General features: G+C 49.1%; 1 protein-coding gene across 1 annotated transcript in view; it reads right to left on the bottom strand.

Annotated features, from left to right (window-relative positions):
- Positions 1-9,211: 9,211 nt before the first annotated feature.
- Positions 9,212-16,763, bottom strand: part of HS3ST4 (heparan sulfate-glucosamine 3-sulfotransferase 4) — a 397,928-nt gene continuing 390,376 nt past the window's right edge. The window contains exon 2 of the mRNA XM_047087101.1: positions 9,212-9,848. Within this exon, the coding sequence (XP_046943057.1) occupies positions 9,212-9,848 (637 nt within the window). The remainder of the gene's footprint in view (positions 9,849-16,763) is intronic.

Here is a 16,763-nt window from a genome sequence, read left to right on the forward strand (position 1 = left end):
GGAGAGACAGAGGAGCTATTTGCTCGGCTGGCAAGACCGTGGGAGGAATAGGTCTAGGTGACTTAGAACATCTGGCATGGGACTTGGATGCATTAAGATTAAGATACTGTCTCTCTTGGTACAGCCCGATGGACAAGCCAAGGGTAGTTTGATATAAGAATCTGATGTTGGAGAGAGAGCCCCGCACGAACAATCTGAAATTGGGAGTCCCCAGCACAGAGATGGTGCTTGAAACAACGGAAACGTAGGGGATCGCTGGAGTGAATACTTACAGATAAAGAAAGACTAACCCCTGGAGAACAAGCGGTAACAAGTGAGGTTGAACAGCAGCCACTAGTGTGGAGGGGAAACTCGAAGAGTGAGTGTTGGGGAGCCACGTCAGCAAGGGATGGACGAGTGACCAACTAACTGAATACTGTTCATAGGTTTAGAAGCATGAATACACGATTGTGCAAAAGATATTGACTATTACTATTGTCGGTATTTGTCCTTAACTCAAGATAGAGCCTCTGGGAGTTGTTTATCTTTTTTTTAAAGCTTATTTATTTATTTTGAGAGAGAGACAGAGTGTGCGTGGGGGAGGAGCAGAGAGAGAGGGAGAGAAAGAATCCCAAGCAGGCCCCATGTGGTCAGCACAGAGCCCGGCACGGGGCTTGATCTCATGAACCAGGAGATCACAATCTGAGCTTGAATCAAGAGACGGACGCTTAACCAACTGAGCCACCCTGACGTCTTGGGAGTTGTTTATCTTAATGAAAGTTCTTTATAGTCTGAGTGGCATTTAATAGGATTTGTGTAACTTGGAATGTTAGGTGTATCGACCCTGTACTTTGAGAGAAGACCATCTCTAGGTTTGAAGTGATATGGAAGCTCCCTGAAATTTGAGAAGTGCCTGGGGGAACCTGTAACTTCTGTAACCTTGGGGACACAGAAAAGAGTCTAGATCTCAAGATATGTTGTGAGTTGTAGCTTTTTACGTTACGAGATTGGGGATGGGATGAGAAAATGCACTGGATTATGAAAAATGGGGCAGGGTCCACGTATGTTTGAGGTCAGTTCTGTCCCTTTAATGTAGGTTTGATACACCCTTGACTGATCCCATGATTCTAGTTAACATCACAAGGTTTCCCCAGATACTGTCTACTCGTTGATGCGTTGTCTTTCTTGTCCTATGGACCCCAAAGTAGTTGCATGGTTGCCTGAGTCACCAGATCAAGAAGGCCAACTAGGAAGCGCCAGGCTCTTTTCATCATCCTGCTCTGACATCTTCAGTGTTGTCTATGTTTGTTGACTCATGGTTACAAAATGGCTGCCACAATTCTAAGCCTGTCGTCCTTTCTCAAGAGCACTCAAAAGTAGGAAAAATAGATTCATTTCCTCTTATCATTGGTCACTTTAAAAAAAATGTCTGTTTATTTATTTTGAGAGAGAGTAAGGGCACAGGCAGGGGAGGGGCAGAGGAACAATCCTAAGCAGGCTCTATGCTGACAGCACAGAGCCCAATGCAGGGCTCAAAATCATGAACCATGAGATCACGACCTGAGCCCAAATCAAGAGTCAGACACTTAACCAACTGAGCCACCCAGGCTCCCCTGGCATTCTTTTTTTAATCCTTAAAGATTCTGTTTCTCCAGAGCCTTGAGCTGACCACCGCTCAGACCCCACTGAGAAATGGAGCTAGGAACCTCCACCATTAATTAAAATAAAATAAAAAATAATAAAAGACAAGGAGAGGAGGAAGAGGAGTTTGTGAGCTAGGAAGAGAGCAGAGGCAGGGCAAGTATCCAAGAGACAATGTGGAAGATAAAGCAGGAGTGGATCACAGAGCAAGATGGCGGCCAATAGTGTCAAACATTAACATTAAGTAGGTGAAGGATGAACATCGCACCTGTACTTGATGATGGCAGCAACTCGGATAACCAATCAAGCCCTTCCTTAGACTTCTGGGAGCCGACACTAGGACACGGGGGTGTGAGAAAAGGATAGCCATTGAGCGAACATAGCGAGGGTAGAATCTCCTTTCCAGAACTTGAGCTATGGAAGACAGGGTGTTGTTGGGTATTTTGACAGATGCTACACGAAGTGTTTTGTCCTTAAATTAACGATGGGATGATTGGCTTTGGATCCACATTAAAGAACAGGGAGGAGGGGACTCAATGAATAAAGCACATGCTCTTAAAGCTGAGAGTTAGGGATTTGAGGCAAATATAAGAACTAATGAGACATGAGTGGGGGAATTATGGATTCACACCCTGGCTAGCAATTTTTAAAATTTATAATAATGGCAACAACAGTAAGCCTGCTGAGCTCTTTCTTTTTGCCACTCCCCTTTTATAGGTCCTGGTATCATTCCAGTAGTCCTCACAGTTCCCTGTAAGCAGGAATTATCCCCGTCTCCACCTGAAGGAGGGGAGAACGCAGGTGCAGTGAGAGGCAGAGAGACAGAGAGAGAGCTGGACTTTCTCCAGGAAGCCACCTTCCTTGACCAAAAGAACGTGGGTGGGGCGAGAATGTGGGCAGGGTGGAAAGCTTGAAAGAACGGTGGAAATCTCTGAAACAAATACAAGGAGCCTGGAAAAAAAGAGCTGCCCAGGGACAAATAAAAGGAACGCGTTGCCGAACCGAGGGCCTCGCTGGGTGGGGTTAGAAAGCAGAAATTTAGAGAGACCCCAATCTGCATTCTCTGCTGCTCTCAGCAGGGGGGACTAAACGGACGATGGGATTCACCCTGGCTTGCGGGCTGGTCCGCGAGTCTATGATTTAGACTCAGCCCTTCGACGTGCTGCCTAACGGTTCTTGTTCTGTACTTCTTTTTCTTTCCTCTCAACAGGATGGTCAGGGTAAAAAAAGCCCATGTTTCCCAGCATTCCCCAGGGAGCACATCCTGTCCCCGGCACCCTTGAGAAGCCCTCCCACAGGGATCAAAAGGAAGCGATCTTTTCTTCCATAAATGATGGGGGGAAAGGGGGATCTCTTGCTCCATCAAAGTCTTACCTTTGGCCTCAGAGAGCCCCAGGGGAGTCTGAAGCCACCAACTCTTTCTTCTTGGGTTAGAAGGAACCCATGTGGTTGCCAAATCTTGCTTTTGGCAGGAGTTACAGGAAAAGAGTTCTACCACTTTTGTTTTTCCTTGTATACCATTTATTGCCGTTTTGTTTGTTTGTTCATCATCCCAAGGCTGTCCCCATGATCTCAGAGACAAACTGGTGACAAAAGCTCAGAGCCTGAAGACATGTACGTGTAGGGGGAAATACTCTTTATTACAGAGACACTGGTGTAATCGAGTTGCAAGCGGAGATGTGGCAGAGGCGGACCTACCAAGGGGGTTTAGGCTTCTTGAAAGTGTTCAAGGGGACAAGGCCAAGGCCCTCCATCCGGCGCAGAGTGCTGTGAAGGCTGCCTCGTACCGCCCCATCCTTGCCTCTGGGGACCCTCCGTGGAGGGGAGCAGGACCGAAAGTGACAGGCTCTCAACCTTTTGAGAACCGCAGCTGGTCATTTTCCCAACCTGGTTCCAGCCTAATCCTGCAACTCCAGCTCATCTTGTCCCCCTTTTCCCCAAGATATTTTGTGCGTTTCTTCCAGGTAGGGAAGAGGCTAAAACAAAAAGCTAGTTAGAAATATTCAAAAGAGCGTGAGATCAACTCTTCTCTCGAGGTGAGGCTTTAAGGATGTTAGCGTTAATCCAATGAGCTCGTGTCCCACGCGACCCCTACTTAAGCCCCACAGATATGACCACAACAAGGAGGTATGGGGCCACTGAGAACCAGAAAGATGCAGTGATGAGTATCCTTCTGACCCCAAACAGGATGGACTGTTCTAGCTCTAGCCTACTCATGGCCACAAGGGCGACCCCCCAACCTCCCAACCGGCCTCTATTGTTCTACTTCAAGATCACGCTTTTCCAGTGGTCCAGAACGGTTCATGGGATCCGAGCTATTCAAACGGATGTTTCCTGGGCTTAGAGACAAGGTTATGAAAACACCGGTTAAAATTGTTTAACTGTGATGATTCCGGACGGGCTGTCCCTCTCACCATCCCTAGCGCAACGCCCTGCCTTGTGGTTTCACTTCAGTCGTTACATCTCTGTGAAACTTTGGGGAAGTGCCTCAAATTCCCAAGCCTCCAGAGGTCCCTGGCTATAAAATACAAGGATGAGGCTCGTTGATTATTATTGACCTAGAAGACAAATCTCCATTACTGTCTCATCCAATAGAAGATGTGTGAGTGTGTGTGTGTGCGTGTGTGTGTTCGTTGGAACTATTACTGAGTTCAGCACATTTTCAGAAGAGTTGAATTTCTATTGGTCTGGTGTTTCCTTCTTGATCTATGAATCAACAAACAGCCGACGGCTAGGGGAAGAAGGTCATCCCTTGACCTTCCCCTGGGACAATGCTAAGGAAGCACAGGTGGTGGGGAGGGAGGGCTGTGTCTGCAAGAATTTATGTCCCCGATTAAGTGGCTTGGCTACGGTCAGCCTGCCTTCTGGGAGAAGATGATCCTGGATGGCAAAGTCCTTCATACACACTTCTTCCCCCGCCCCCCCAAATCCCTACTAGGCTTCTTAATGCAATCTGGTATTTTTCGTATCTTTTGTGCTTTCCTACCTCTTTGTGCTTTAGCTTAAGTCCGGAGCATACGAGCAGTCATAGGATTTGGGATGAGGTAAAACGTTGCCGGGTATGGTCTTTAATGCCATACGTACACGGCGGTCCTTCCTTTCCCCCGGTGAGTTACCCCCTACCCCAGTTTCGTGTTTCCATAGTGTTTCCTGGGCATCCTCTCTCGTAATAGTGAAACCCTCTCTTGATGTATTTCTTCTATGTCTGTCTTTCCCGCCCCCCCCCCCATCCCACCCCTTGGCTGGGCACTCTGCTGGGTCAGCTTCTCTCTCTCTCGCATCTCTTTCAACTGCCACTTAGTCATCTACACATATATTTGTGGAATAAAAGCTGGAGTGAAATATGATTGACCCTAGAGCAGCGCTATATCCATTCCTGTCTCCAGGGACACTAGAGATTCTGGTCCGTCTTCCACCAGTGGACCCACATCGCATACATTTCTTTGGCCTTCATCTCCTGCCCGGATACCAGATGACCCACTATTATTACGTTGCCACCTATGATATTTTCACAATTAAAAAAAAAGTGGTCTCATGTATCTCATATCTTAAAATGACACATCCTCACCCCCTTGAGAAGCTAGCAATCATAGGCACTCCTCTCTCCCCATCCCAAGTCGTTACACAAAAGCCTGAGGAGAACCCCAACCCAACTTTATTTCCAGAAACGTTGGACAACAGACACCTGCCTGGTTTTTCCACCTTTTTTTTTTTTTTTGTCTCCCGCGTGAACTTTCAGGAGTCAGAGCTCCAAGCACAGAATTCACAGCCCAGAAGTTTGAAAACGTCGCTCCCGTGTTCATCCCAAGAGGATCTGTTTGGCCCTGTTGAAGGAGCCTTGGTGCCCTGTTGTATCTAAAAGAACCTTGAGTGTGGAACAAGGGAAAGGCCACTGTGAGGAGAATTTGTCTGTGTAGGGGGTGAGAGGAGGGTCCTGACCAGGAGGAAGAAGGTTTGCGTGTGAATGCCTGAAATCTAGCCAGTCCTGTGTTATGGAGGGCTTTTCTACTGGCCTGAGCTTTGAGCAAGATCAATGCGGGCTCCCTTCTCTTGACATTCTCATAACTGTCCAATATGAGTAAAGATATAGCCTTGGCACTCTATAAAGACATATTGTTCTGGAAGGGGTATTGAGAACCTCTTCCCTTGTCTTCCTCCTTCAACTTTATCATACCATTATTACCATCATCACCGCTAACGTTACCATGGTCCTCACTATCCATTGTGTCACTGAAGCTCTTCATTCTTTCCAAATACCCTCCATCTATTAATTCATTTTGGTTATCCCAGAAGCACTGAGGGGTAGGTGGGGTAGGGATTAAATATACCCATTTTAGAGACAGGACAACTAAGGTTTAGATGGCCAAGACACCGACAGAGGCAAGGATAGAACCCAGCCACCGCTCTTCCAACAGCAGAGAGGCAGAAGTTTTCTCTGGACAATAAGGGGGCTGAGGGTGGTCAAATGGGAAGGAGCAGGAAGGATAAGAAACGGGACAAAACTGAAGTCGTGGCTTTCGTATACAGTTGAAAGAAAGATAAAGGGACTGCTGAATGCTTTTGCCCTTGTCGCTGCTGTGTTTCGAGCCGGTAGGTCTAAGGGGCAAGGCCAAGGCTCTCCTACGTTTCACGTACAGAACAATAGTGGCCAAAAGCAAGGAACACGGGAGCAATGACAGCTGTGCTGCTGGGAGGCAGAATTCTCCTCTTCTCAGCTCTGAGCCACACGCGGCAGCCTTTCCAGAGGTGTGAACCCTCCATTCGAGGGAGAAGAGGGGAAGCGAAGATTAAATATAATTTATGCTTTGCTAATTGAAATCAAATACAAAATTCAATCTTCCGTGAGTTGCAATGCTCACGTTTAAATAGGGCGGAAGTATGATTAACCTGACTCTTATCTTAGCAGGCTGACTTTGCTTTCCTGGAGAGGAAGGAATTCCTTGGTCAAGTTTCTCCCCCCGCAGAAGGGGACATGGCTTCCTGGCTCACTCCCAGAGTCACGAGGATCAAGCCAGAGTAGACACTGCAGAAAATAGAACTTAAACATGTCAACGTTGCCTTCCTTTTCCAAACCGTGAGCTTTCAACCGTATCGCCAGACAGACCCTTAAAATAAAAACCTTCAAGCTCTCAAGGCTTCGGCCCCTGCCCTATTCCTCCAGAGAATGTAAGCCCTGCTGCTATACGCAAGTGTCTACGTTCTTTAAGTGGTGGGGGTGGGGTCCCCACTTTTATTTTCCAGCCGAGTACGGCCTATTTTTTTAAAAAAAAATTTTTTTTAACGTTTATTTATTTCTGAGACAGAGAGAGACAGAGCGTGAGTGGGGGAGGGGCAGGGAGAGAGGGGGGACACAGAATCCGAAGCAGGCTCCGGACCCCCAGCTGTCAGCGCAGAGCCCGACGCGGGGCTCGAACTCACGGACCGCGAGATCATGGCCTGAGCCGAAGTCCGAAGTCTGTGCTGACGGCTCGGAGCCCGGGGCCTGCTTCGGATTCTGTCTCTCCCTCCCTCTGCTCCTCCCACTGGCGCTGTCTCTCTCTCTCTCTCTCTCTGTCTCAAAAATAAATAAAACATTAATTTTTTTTTAAAGAATGTTCTTGAAAGAACAGGTTCCTGAGCTCCACCCCGGAGCTCCTGGTTCTCCAAGAAGTCTGCAATGAGGCTCAGCAAGATGTGGCCTGCAGAAACCCCACGGTTGCCCCCGATGGGCAGCTAGCCCCATTCTTTGTTCTGCTGGCACATCAAGGCCCCAACCAGCCAGCCCAGAAAGCACTGTTCGGCACCAGCATGCCTTTGCTTCCTTCAAAGAGGTGGGTTTATATGCACGTGCGTGTGTTTATCCGTACCTTCTTTTACTCTGGCGGTGAAGGTACGTATACACGTTGCCTTCCGCTCGATAACCACTTCCTCATCTGGCAAAAAGTTATTTGCGAGGTTGTTTCTGAGTCTAGCCTATCGGTGCATTTCTGCCCAGGATCCGTCAAGCTAGAGACAGCCGAGCTCCTTTCCAGAGTCCCTTCCCTTGTGCCGTTTCCAGAATTATCCAGCCCTGTGGACAGAATCCCCTGGCAGATTCTCAAATCTGGGTCTTTCCGGCCACCCCGGAGAAGGGGCCAGTCCCAAAGTGGGAGGGGCGGGGGGGGGGGGCGGTTGGAGGTGACTGATACAAACACGCCAGCCGAGAGCCCATTAATCAGGTTGCATTAAGCTTTATAACAACACGGTTTTCATTTAGCGGGAGAAATGACAGTTTCATAGCAGCCGAACAGACTTAGCTCCCCCCCACTCATACATCTTTTTAAATTTTCTAGAACAGTCCTGGTTTGGGAGATCTGTGAACAAGGACTTGACGTCAAGTGCTGCGTTTCCATCGAATCAAAGTAATGGGAAGGGACGCTTCGTTCAGCAGCCCTTGGTGGGGGGTGTCCACAGACAGCCCTCGCCCTCGCCCACGTCCACAGACGGGATCTGACGGCCCTCCACAGAGGGAGCCCCAGTGTGTGCCATCTCTGCAGAGAGCAAATAAAGCACCAGATGACCGCGAGGCGGGACGTGGTGGGGCGAACAGAAGCATGGTGACCGATCCCCTGTTCGTTGCGTTGCTCAGGATTACTCCTAACAGAAGACATGCCCACTCTCCCGTCCTCGCCCCTCTGGGGACCCTAAGGGACGGAGCCCACTCTTAGAGCATTTCTTAAAACCACGGTTCTACGGGTCTTCACGTATGAAGACCGCCCACCGAAAAGTCTGGCCTTCTTTTTTCACCCCCAGAAATAGCACTTATCTGTTTCAACCCCAGGGCTCAGAACTCAATGGCAATCACGCTGCTCCGAGAACAGCCACACGGGCCCGAGTCTATGACGAGGGCCCCCGCTAAGCTCCTCCACAGCCCGGGACACTCGTGGAGAGAGAAAGACCCAGCCCTTCCTAGAGGGCCCTTGGAAAGAAGCCTTCCAAGATTGTCAGCTTTTTTATTTTTATTTTTCTGGTGAGGAACGTGCATGCCTCCGCCTTCATAAGGTGGGGAAGGGGGAAGTCACAGGGTTGTGGGATGAGACCTCTAAGGAGAAGGTTAGAGACGCCTCAGAGAAAGGACCTGGCTCCCTGGGAGTCCTGGAGTACTCAGCCACAAGGAGCATTCTGGAGAGGTGCCAAAGCAAAGGTTTATACAGCAGAGGGCTGTGCCAGATGCAGGGCTAGGACTCAGGCTTCTCAAGTGACCAAAGTAGACCTTCCTTTCTTTTCTTTAATCACTTAACCAAACGCTCCTGGCACGGTCTCTGACCTTGACAGCTATCTATCCTGTCTTCAGACTCCATTAATTAGCAGAAGACGAGAATTAGCAGTAGCTCCTGGCGGCCATCTGGTCAACCAGACGCCGCCGCCCGGGCAAACCCGGTGCCTCCGTGAGGATGCCATGGGATCCACCCCTTCGCCTAAACCTACAGCGTTGGAAGCGATCGTGGCTGGACAAAGGAGGGGATCGACTTGGCACTCCAGCGAGGCTGAGGCCGTGGACCCCGGGGAGATTCAGGACTCAGGTAAGGAGCCTCCTTAGCTATTCGCTAGCCTTCCCTCCGCTTCCTTAGCCTCATTTGTCACCCTCTTCCCGTTCCCACTGGAAATCTTGGCCAGTCATTTGGTAAAACATCATGTTGAAGGGTCTGTAGAATTTCTGCAGTCTGTGGATCACATCTGGGTCGATGCGGGGATGAGTCCGACCTTTGCTCTTGCCTAAGCATCTGGGGGCACCGCTGTCTTCTGGCTTCTTGAGACAAGGGAACCCCTTGGTTTTGTTGAAATAGAAATGCTTTTCAGTCACCACACGCTTGAGGCCTAGAAAATCCTGTACTTTGGCCATTTCCCCGGCAGGGTCCACTATGAGTCGCTCACCACTGACAAAGAGGATTTGGGAGAGGGGGAAGTATTGGAGCCAGTTTTCCAGGTGCAGAGCATAGATCCCTATTCGAATGGCGCTCCAGGAGGCGTCGATCAGCCCTAGGGTCCGGTTTTTGAAGGCCAGTACCTCGAAGGTGGGGATCTCGGGTTTCTTGGACAGTGTCTGGGTGTAGTCGGAGATGGCCCTGGTCACGGGGTTTCTCACCACCACAATGAGCTTGATGTCCTTGGCCATGGCGTGGATACGCTTGGGAGCCTCATTCGTCACAAAGTAACTCGGCGTCTTCTCCATGGTCACCTGCCCATCCAAAGTCTTAGGCATCACATTTCTGGAAGAGGAAGGGAAAGGAAAGAGAGGGTCAATTCCCACCCAGAAACACTTAAACTTTTTGCACGAAACGTGTGCCAGCGAGAGCCCGATCGAGAACTACAAAACAAAATGCGCTGACAAACCCTGGGAATTCTTTTCTAACTCTGTGCCCACTCTCCACTCTGATCACAGTATCATCAGAAAAGGCAGCACAAGGCTTCCGAATTCACTCTTGGGGACCTCACATACCTGGGTTTAAATCTGCTGCCCTATCTCTTACCCAGTGCTGTTCAACTGGGACACACTCTTAATTTCTCTGTGTATTCGTTTTACATAATCTCTGAAATGGAGATAATGACAGCACTTACCTCACACTGTAGTATAAGGCTTAAGGGAGATAACACTTGTAAAGCATTTAGCACAGAATCCAGCACGTGCGAGAGCTTAATAAGTCAAGGATATTGTTGTTGTCACAGCAGCTTTTGGAAAAGGTCTGGGCGCACCAAGAACTCAAAGATGATCTAGCCCAAGGGTTGGTCAACGACCACCTGCCCCTTGTTTTCGTACGGCTCACCGCGAGGAATGGTTTTTCATCTCTCAACAGTTGGAAAACACCCAACATAGTAATAATAACATTTTGTGAGGCATGAAAATTATATGAAATTCAAATTCCAATGCTCATAAATAAAGCTTCTCTGGAACACAGCCGCGCTCACCCCCTGATGTACTGTCTGGGGCCACTTCTGTGCTACAACAGCAGAGCTGAGTACTTGCAACGGGGACTTACTGACACACAAAGCCAAGCATATTTACTGTCTGGTCCTTCGGGAAAGCATTTGGCAAGAATTGACCTAGTCCAAAGGCGTCGCGGGGGAAAGGAAGAAACTGAAGCCCAGAGGCCGGGAACCGGACAGGCTTCGCGACCTTCACAAGGTGAGTCACGTCCCTCTCTTGTCCTTCCTCTGTAAAACCCTGAAAGCTCACCTGGAGTTCGAGTTCAGAATAAAACGACACACAAATGGAGTTCTTAACTTTGCTCCCGAGGTTTGCCCAGTGAGCCAGGGGCAGGTCCCACACCACGTCTCTTGGTTTCCTTCCCAAGGTCGTGTCTCCAAACCCCACCCCTCCTTCCGCGTTCACCTTCAGAGTGGCCCTGTCTCATGTGAGAGCTTCAAGACATCAGAGGAGTTTGATGCTCTCTGTCCCCCAATCCCAGGGTGGCGGGCCTATCAATGATAACAGAGGCTCAGGATCCTATTATACAGTCAATTTGCTATAGGCATATGTAGACCAAAGTTAATTGATGATAAACCTGTTATACCTGTCGGTACAGCAGGCCATCTGCCACAATGTGCTCCACTCCATTAAGTCTATTCACTTCTGAGCCCTGCACCAAAGAGGTACATTTAGGATTACACAAGACCTCTTTGTTGTGAGGACATGCTTTTAAATGTCTCAGCTAATAAAACTTAATACCGACCACGATCCCTTAGCTTCCCCTACCATAATTAAATGTATTTACTATCGCGCGTGTAGAGAAAGAACGACTTTTCTTTTATCTCTAATTCACATGCTCCGTCAATAATTAATTGCTACTGGGTTTTGAGCTTTCTTGGCAAGCACCTTTAGGAGGCAAGAGGAACTTGCTTGGTAGAGAAAATTCACGTAGAGTCAGATGTTGTTAGCGCTCAAGGGTTGGGCGGCCAGAAGTTTCCGGGTCAAAGCCAACTGCCGTGGCCATAGTCATGCTCGTCCCGGACTAACATATTGTCCAAGGTATTTTGAACGTCTTCATGTGCCTGTTCGGCTCTCGTCACATTTAACTGTTTCATAAGGCCAGGGGGTGGGGTGGGGCGGGGGTCGGGGGGTGCAGGGCACGGAACACAAAACGTGTGGGACTCCAGTGTGCAGGACTGCCGAGTTTCCGACCACCCACATCACCGTGAAGTTGATAAAACTCTGAAGTTGCAAAGCCCTCCAGGAAGTGTATTTAACCCACATTGAACCCCAAATTTCTCACCTCAAAAAACAGGGCTAATTAAGAGTCTCTCCCTTCTAGGATGGTAATGAAGATCCCATGAGGTAACAAGGGTAAATCACTTCTTAGAATAGTGCCTGGTGAAGGCCACGAAGTGTTATAACTGACACCAGGGGTACAAGACCACTGACACGGCAATTATTAGAGGAAAAACAAGGAGAGAACATTTCTATCTGACCGCATGGCAAAGCTGAAAAACTGAGCTCAAGAACAGGTCTAGGGAAAAAGGCTAGTTTGACTCAAGCCAGTTATCATCAACCACACATCCCTGACCCGGAGGCTGATGACCCACGAGGGAGCTACAATGAGTTCGGCCTGAGTTTAAGGAACGTGTTGATGTCCTACTTTTATTTCAACTGGAGAGAGATATTCTCTCTCTTTTTAACTTATTTATTTATTTATGAGAGAGAGAGAAAGAGAGAGAGAGAGAGAGAGAAGCAGAGAGAGAGGGAGAAAGAGAACCCCAAGCAGACTCTGTGCTGTTAGGACAGAGTGCGATGTGGGGCTCAAACCCACAAACCGTGAGATCATGACCTGAGCCGAGATCAAGGGTTGGACACTCAACCAACTGAGCCAGCCAGGTGCCCCCAGAGAGACATTGTCTTAGTATGAAACTCATGTCACACTATGAAAATATTAAATCATTATTAATGCAAAAAAATATTTGAGGATAGGTATTTTCAACATGGCCCCATCCAGATGTTTAATCCCTCCATGTATTGTTGCCTATGGATTTTGTGGCCTTTTCTGTGCGCTCAGGAGCAGTTGCCAAGGTTTTCCTTCTCATTCGCCCTCTGCCATTCACTTCTTAGACCCCAGCGTTTGTCTTTTTATGGGGCCCCTTTCAAATTCATCTCCTGCACTTCAGCTAATTGCTACAGTCTGTCAAGACGTGTGTGGATCTCGAGTCCTCATCTGAAGCATCCGGAATGAAATGGCACCCGTCTTCCAAGCCAGTGTGTGTAGGGGAGTGAGCATGTGCTCGGCTCAGTGCTCAGTGCAAAGGGGAACGAGAGAAGGGGTGCTGGAGAAGGCAGAGGAGCCTAAATGGCTTTGATCATGTGACAAAGGAAGTAAAACATGTGGTTTGGGGAGACACCTGGCATTTGGGCACCCAATGGTAAGACCATCTCAATGAAGCCATGATACAGCTGTGTGGTATGGGCTACCCAGGATTTTTTGCCAGTAAGAAGATACACAGCAGCTGTTCCCCATCCGGGAAGTAGTCATCTCCCCTTTTCAGAACTGATGCTGAATCAGTTATGTTCATTCATTCATTCCTTCATTCATGAAACCCCTTTCATTCCTAGAGTCCTTGATAGCTGCCTGCATCGTAGAGCTTAGAATACTGTCATAATAGGATTTGTTCCCAGGCCCTTCCTGGCTAGTCTCAGTTCCTGAAAGCCGCGGGCGATGTTTTTTTCCCCTTCGTGTCCCTCGCATCTAACACAGTTCCCGCCACATATGGTAGCCGCCCCCCTAGCTCTCTGTGGTTGCCGGGCGGACACACGAAGGACGTCCGGATGAAAGCATGATCCTTGGGCGTGAGGGGAATTGATGCCGTTTGGGGGGCCTGACCCTCCTGAGTAGGTTTTCCACGCGTGGCGGTTCGGCGTCTGTGAGACCCGTGTCATCCCTGTCTGAAAGACCATGCACTTTGGCGTGGACCATCTGGTAAGAAAACACCGCAGCTGGGCTTGGAACAGCTCGTTAACAGTATCCGGGGTGCTTAGAGCAGCCGCGACATCAACATCAACACACAGTCCTGAAGCGAGAATCGTTCTGCAAGATCACACATCTGCTCTCACAGCCCCAAATGTTGATGAGCCACCACCCAGCGCGCTCGCCTTCCCCGCCTCCCACGCCGGGGTGGTGGCGCTTTGCTACAGGATACGCGCCCGGGGGCCTCGCGGGAGACGATGCTAACAAGAATTACCACGCACCATTCACAGAGTGCCCACCCTGTGCTGTGCTCTCTGCTCCAAATTCAACGTCGGATGCCGGACCCACTCCTCGAAACGCCTCCAGGCATTGGCCTCTCCAGCCTAGTTGGTTAAGACCATAGACTCCGGACTTTCTGAGTTTGGATCCACTTATTAGCTGCGTGACCCTGAGCCAGTTACTTAACCCAAATAGCCTGTGTCTCCGATCCACTCTCTGGGAAACAGACATCGTACTATTCAGATCCATCTCCGAGGGATTTTATGAGGATTTAATAAGTCAATATCTAAAAGGGTCCCTTACACATTGAAGGCCCTGAATACATTAGCTGTTAATGTTTAAACACTTCTCTTAAGAAGATACTACCTTTAGGGCAGGAAACTGAGGCCCAATGAAATTGATTAGCTCGCCCGAAGTCACAAGAAGTGGCCTTGGAAGTCAACCCCAGCTCTGTCTCGCACCACAGCCCAAGCTCTTTGTTGCTGCCTGACAATGCTTAACGGAACTTCAGAGGCTCAGCAAGGTTGCGGGACTGGCCCAAGGTCACTCCGCCAGGGGGTGGCCGAGCTGAATGTAAAAATGACACTCATTACACATGTTGTAAAGGTGGACTGTCACTGACTTACCACTGGGAGTTGCGGCAAACCCAGGCCAGAATCCCCAGAAATTCTTGCCAGATCAAGCTACATCGTTCAATTTGTGATATCTCTCTCCGGGGCCTCCTCAATTGAAGCAAATGGATGCCATCATGAATGCCGAGGGAGAAAGCAATCACCCGTGTTAGATATAAAGTGCCCATTCTCTCTGGAAGGGTCAGTGGCACAGCTTGCCTTTGGCTTGCCTGATTTGGAGGTACGTGGGCAGCTCACATTTCCCCAAATGCATTTTCTGGTGGAACAAATGGTGCATAAATTAGCAATATTTTCTGAGCCCTCCTGATGAACTGTAACCCAAGAGAATGGTGGTTAGAGCAAGGGCATGAGGTAGGGCCATTTCCCCCGTGTCGAGGAAAAGAATTCACTTAGAAAGTCAGTCAAGCACCTGCTGCCTGCCAAGCCCCGCACAAGGCAATTGCACACGTTCTCCTGGCCACAGCTCACAGATACCATGGGCTTCACGGAGCCCGTTTATACAGATGTGGCAGTTGAGAGCCAGGGTGACAATGAACCCTGTCCAAGGACATACAGGCAGGACCTGCCTTGCCCAGTTCTGTTGGAAAGTTCGTTGTGCTTTTCAAAAATATTCCACTTATTTATTTGGAGAGACAGAGAGAGACAGAGAGAGAATCCCAAGCAGGCTCTGGCTTTCAGCACGGAGTCTGACGTGGGGTTCGATCCCATGACCATGAGATCGTGACCTGAGCCGAAATCAGGAGTCAGATGTTTTACCGACTGAGCCACCCAGGCACCCCTACTGGGCTTTTTAAACCCAAAATTCAAGAGGCACCTAGGTGGCTCAGTCAGCTGGGCGTCCGACTTCCGCTCAGGTCACGATCTCATAGCTTGTGAGGTTCGAGCCTTGGGTCGGGCTCTGGGCTGACAGCTCAGAGCCTGGAGCCTGCTTCGGATTCTGTGTCTCTCTCTCTCTCTCTCTCTGCTCCTCCCCCACTCCAGCTCTGTCTCTCTCAAAAATAAAAATAAAACGTTAAAAAATATTAAAAAAAAATTTCAGGAATCTTGGAATCTCTGAAGGCGGAAATTCAAAGCATTTGAAAAGGATATTTCTTATATAGAGCCCTAAGAAAAGCAGCATACCCTGGGGCCATACGATCATCAGCCAAATGCAAGTGGGGAAAGCAGGGATCTTGAGTTATAGCTGAGACTTAACTAACTTGCTGAATAAATTTAGGAAGGGGTTTTTCTCTTTGGACCTGCACGGTGAAAGGGCTATGTGAAGTCGAATCCTCTCATTAATCCCATCAAGTATCAATTGGTGCTTGTCGCGTACCAGGTGTTGAGCATAAACTGATGTTCAAGCATGCGTGGTACCTGCCTTCAAAGGGCTGTAAGTTCTTTGAGGAAAAGGTCTGACTATCCCACTTTTGGTCGGTGGTTCAGATGGACATCTCCGCGGTGGACAGACAGACGTCTCCTTTGCTGCCGAGTCTGGCTTGCATTCCCACAAGCCCTTGCGGGAAGGTGTGGGTAGACGGAGCTTAGAAGGGAGAGGAGAAATAAAGACAAGAAGAAAGGAAGGAGGAGGAGGCCGAAGGCAAGAAGGAACCGGGCTTTGAAGAGACACAAGGAATTGAAGTGACCAGGGGGAGCGGGGAAATGAGGAAAGCATTGCAGTTTTATTTATTTTTTAATTTTTTATGTTTTAGTTATTTTTGAGAGAGAGAGAGAGAGAGAGAGAAGGAGTGGGGGCGGGGCAGAGAGAGAGGGAGACACAGAATCTGAAGTGGGCTCCAGGCTCCGAGCTGTCAGCACGGAGCCCGACGCGGGGCTCGAACTCATGAACCGCGAGATCGTGACCTGAGCTGAAGTCGGATGCTTAACCGACTGAGCCACCCAGGTGCCCCAAGCATTGCAGTTTTAAATGGCACATGGCCGGGGCGCCTGGGTGGCTCAGTCGGTTAAGTGTCTGACTCTGGGTTTCAGCTCAGGTCATGATCTCACAGTTCGGGAGTTCGAGCCCTGTGTCGGGCTCTGCGGTGTGGAGCCTGCTTGGGATTCTCTCTCTCTCTCTCTCTCTCTCTCTCTCCCCCTCTTCTTCTCTCTCTCTCTCTCTCTCTCAAAATAAATAAATACACATTAAAAAAGTAAATGACACATGGTGGGAGAAAATAGCAAACCCAGGTCTCAGGCATTTTTGTTCTAAAGTTTGTGCCAGGCAGGTCTGGGAAGGTTTATGATGGTCTATGTCAGACACACGTCATGGAGGTGGGAGGAGCATGAGTCCCACCAAAGTAGGCTGAGAGGGTAGACACCCCTCATTCCCAATGGTTCTCAATGA

Source organism: Lynx rufus, unplaced genomic scaffold (genome assembly GCF_022079265.1).
Source record: "Lynx rufus isolate CCGP_SWC_20201006 ecotype Redwood Valley unplaced genomic scaffold, mLynRuf1.p SCAF_23, whole genome shotgun sequence".
Classification (NCBI taxonomy): Eukaryota; Metazoa; Chordata; class Mammalia; order Carnivora; family Felidae; genus Lynx; species Lynx rufus.